Source organism: Mastomys coucha, unplaced genomic scaffold (genome assembly GCF_008632895.1).
Source record: "Mastomys coucha isolate ucsf_1 unplaced genomic scaffold, UCSF_Mcou_1 pScaffold15, whole genome shotgun sequence".
Taxonomy (NCBI): Eukaryota; Metazoa; Chordata; class Mammalia; order Rodentia; family Muridae; genus Mastomys; species Mastomys coucha.
Genome location: NW_022196897.1, coordinates 167,045,956 through 167,048,891, shown reverse-complemented (window position 1 = coordinate 167,048,891; position 2,936 = coordinate 167,045,956). Strand labels below are relative to the sequence as shown.

The 2,936-nt window shown below is 58.8% G+C and overlaps 1 protein-coding gene across 1 annotated transcript in view; it reads right to left on the bottom strand.

Moving 5' to 3' along the window:
• Ntsr1 (neurotensin receptor 1) overlaps positions 1-1,626 on the bottom strand; it is a 44,069-nt gene extending 42,443 nt beyond the window's left edge. Inside the window, exon 1 of the mRNA XM_031373792.1 lies at positions 444-1,626. Coding sequence (XP_031229652.1) covers positions 444-1,160 — 717 coding nt within the window. The 5' untranslated portion in view covers positions 1,161-1,626. The remainder of the gene's footprint in view (positions 1-443) is intronic.
• Between the last annotated feature and the right edge of the window lie 1,310 nt (positions 1,627-2,936).

Sequence of the window (2,936 nt, the reverse complement as noted above, 5' to 3'; positions counted from 1 at the left end):
CTGTCTGCCCTGAAAGTACCCGCAGGCTTACAGTAAATATAAGTCATCGATTGGGGCTCAAGCCCCCTTCGACAGGAGGAGAGGAAGCAGGGTGGGGTATGCAACTGGGAGTGAAAAGTGGAGGAAGAGCTGATGGGTGTGCCCCGCCCCTTCCCAGCCTCCTAAGAGCAGCCTTGCTAAGCACTCTCTGTGTGTTGTTCAGTATATCACTGGGGCCTACTTTGGGACAACGGAGAAGAAAAACGTGCTTCTGAAGCAGAGTTCTTTCCACAACACTGCTGTGTCTCCCCAGGTGGTGCCTTGAATCAGCAGGGCTTCTGAGGTGACACTGCTAAAAGTCTGTGTGGCTCCAATGGAAAGAAACAGTCAGACAGGAAACCTGCTGCCCTGGTGTGCCCTCTAATGTGCCACAGCACAGAGAGTCCCCACTTAGACGCTCTTACCTGGATGACGACTTTGACGGTGGCTGTGTCCACAGTGGGTGTGCACACCAGGCCACCAGGGTGCTGGCCGTCGGCACTGCGGTTCTGCAGGCCCATGGTGAAAAGCATGGGTACAGCCAGCAGCGCCGAGGCTAGCCATATGGCACTGATGAATTTCTTGGTGCGGCTGCGGGACATGAGGGTCTTGGCCTTGAAGGGATGGCAGATGGCCAAGTAGCGCTCCACACTCAGGCTGGCTACATTGAGGGCTGTGGCATAGGTGCAGGCATCTCTCAGGAAATAGTAGCCACGGCAGCCAGCATCCCCAAAGGCCCAAGGATGGTGCACCCAGATGAAGTTATACAGCTCCACGGGCATGGCCAGCAGCAAGATGAGCAGGTCAGACAGTGCCAGGCTGCCCAGGTGGTAATGCACAGTGCTCTGTAGGCTCTGCAGCGACTTCTTCCGCGCTAGAGTGAAGGCTGTCACCGAATTGCCCACAGTGCCCACCACAAAGAGTGCCAGGTATACAGCGGTCACCAGCACCTTGGAATAAATGTCAGTGTTCACGTCCAGGTCGCTGTTGGGCGCTGCCAGGACGGATTCCGAGGTATTGCCAGAACCATTGCCCAAGCCGAGCGCTAGGAGCATCGCCTCCAGTCCAGACTGTGGCCGCGGGAAGGGCTGGGCACCGGGTTCACCAGGGGCGCCCTGCGGCATGGAGCTGTTGAGGTGCATGGTGGGTGCCGGGTACACGGCTTTGTCTTGCACCTTTGCAGGTGAAAGTCCCTCCAGGGGCAGATGAGGAGGCGCTCAGAGGAGAGGGTGCTCAAGCTAAGGGGGGCGTGCCGTCCAGCTGCGAAGCGCGCTATCCCGGGGATCCTGGGAGTTCTGGAGCTCGCGACGTGCCGGTTCAGGGAGCCACTCTTTTTTCCCCTCCAGAGTCTGTGATCTACGATCCGGTCCCGCTCTTCCTCCACACCCTCCTGGCCCCGAGCCTGCCTAGATCGGGGCTGCTACCGACCTCCAGATTCTGTGGTTGGTTCTCTGCACTGCTGGGTGGCAGCAATGTCCTCAGGACCGCGACCCTGCTGGTTAGTGCTTCGTTGGGCGAGCCTGTGGCGCAGAGCGGAGCGCACGCTCGGCTGCCCAGCGTGCTCACCCTCGTTCTCCCTCTTCTGCTTGGAGCTCTTCCCGCACCCGACTTCGCACACCTCCTGCTGCGCCGGAGCCTGCCGGGCTCCTCGCGCTTCCACTGAGCTGGCGGCTGCGCGGCGCGCCCAGCAGTGGAGGAGGGTGGGTGTTGGAGAGTCAGAGACGCCGCAGCCACTGTCCCCTCCCCACCCGGATACTGGCTGAAGGTTGCACCTGAACGCTCCCGGGGACCACCTGGGCTAGGAAGCAGGATTCCCTACAGGGCGAGGGAGAATGAGAGAATATTGGATCTTTCCTTTCAACCTCTTCCGGGCAGCACAGTCTTCTCTTTCCCGATCGTTGGTCCCAACTTCTCCCACCCCCCAAAGGAAGCTACCCTTAGTCACCTTAATCTCCCTTAGGGACACGAGGATGTACTCGAGGGGAAGAAGGAGAAGGAGGCGGCACCCTGATGGTATGGCAGGGCCTTTGTACAGCTGCCTTGGCCTCCTCCCTTCTGGGTGCCTGCGGGGTGCCAGAAGCACCCAGGGGGCCCTCTAGCCTGTGAAGGAAGGCATAGAGCGGGAAGGCAGAGCAGTCCATCTCTCCACACAGGTCCAGGCAATCCCATGGTCTGATGCTGCTTTTGGGTATGATGGGCCCCTCTGCCCTCTTGTAGTCACCTGGATTTGGTCACTAGCAATGACTTTCAGAGTTGGTGCCCTGTAGTGTTTCAGAAGGGCAGAGCAGGTTTGTGGGTGACACAGAGCCCTGTCTGTCCTTGCAGGAAACCCTGCAGCCTGTGCACTCTGCCCAGCTCAGCTTTTCCCAGGGGACCCTGCCCCAGTCAGGGACCCAGGGAACAAAGGTCTTTTCATCTTGTCCTCCTTGGCAGGGACCCTGGCAAGAGCTTCCAGGCTTGATGCCATCTTGCTTGCCCCAGGGCCCTTGCCTCTATTTCCCCACTTGGCCCTTTCAGCCTTTCTGCTCTTTTCCTCCAGAAAACTCCTTCCTGGATCCTGGGGAATCCCAGGGCAGGAGGGGAAGGCTCAGGAATCGCCATCTCTGCATGGGTCCCTCAGGAATCGCCATCTCTGCATGGGTCCCGCTGGCTGTACCTGCTGTGCTGGAACTAGGGATCCTGAGTGGACTGCGGAGGCGGGGGTAATGAGAGAAGTGGGTGAGGCTTTGACCCAAGCCCTGCCGTGTCTGGAGACTCCCTGCTCAGCCAGCAGGGACAGCAGGGAGACCCTCAGACCTCAGTTTTCAACCTGTTTTGAGAGCGCTTTCTCAGACAAAAGCTGGTGCTCACCACAGAATCTTAACACATGAAAAGCAGTGCTTAAATACTTGGTTTTCAAAGGAAACAACTGTCCCCTT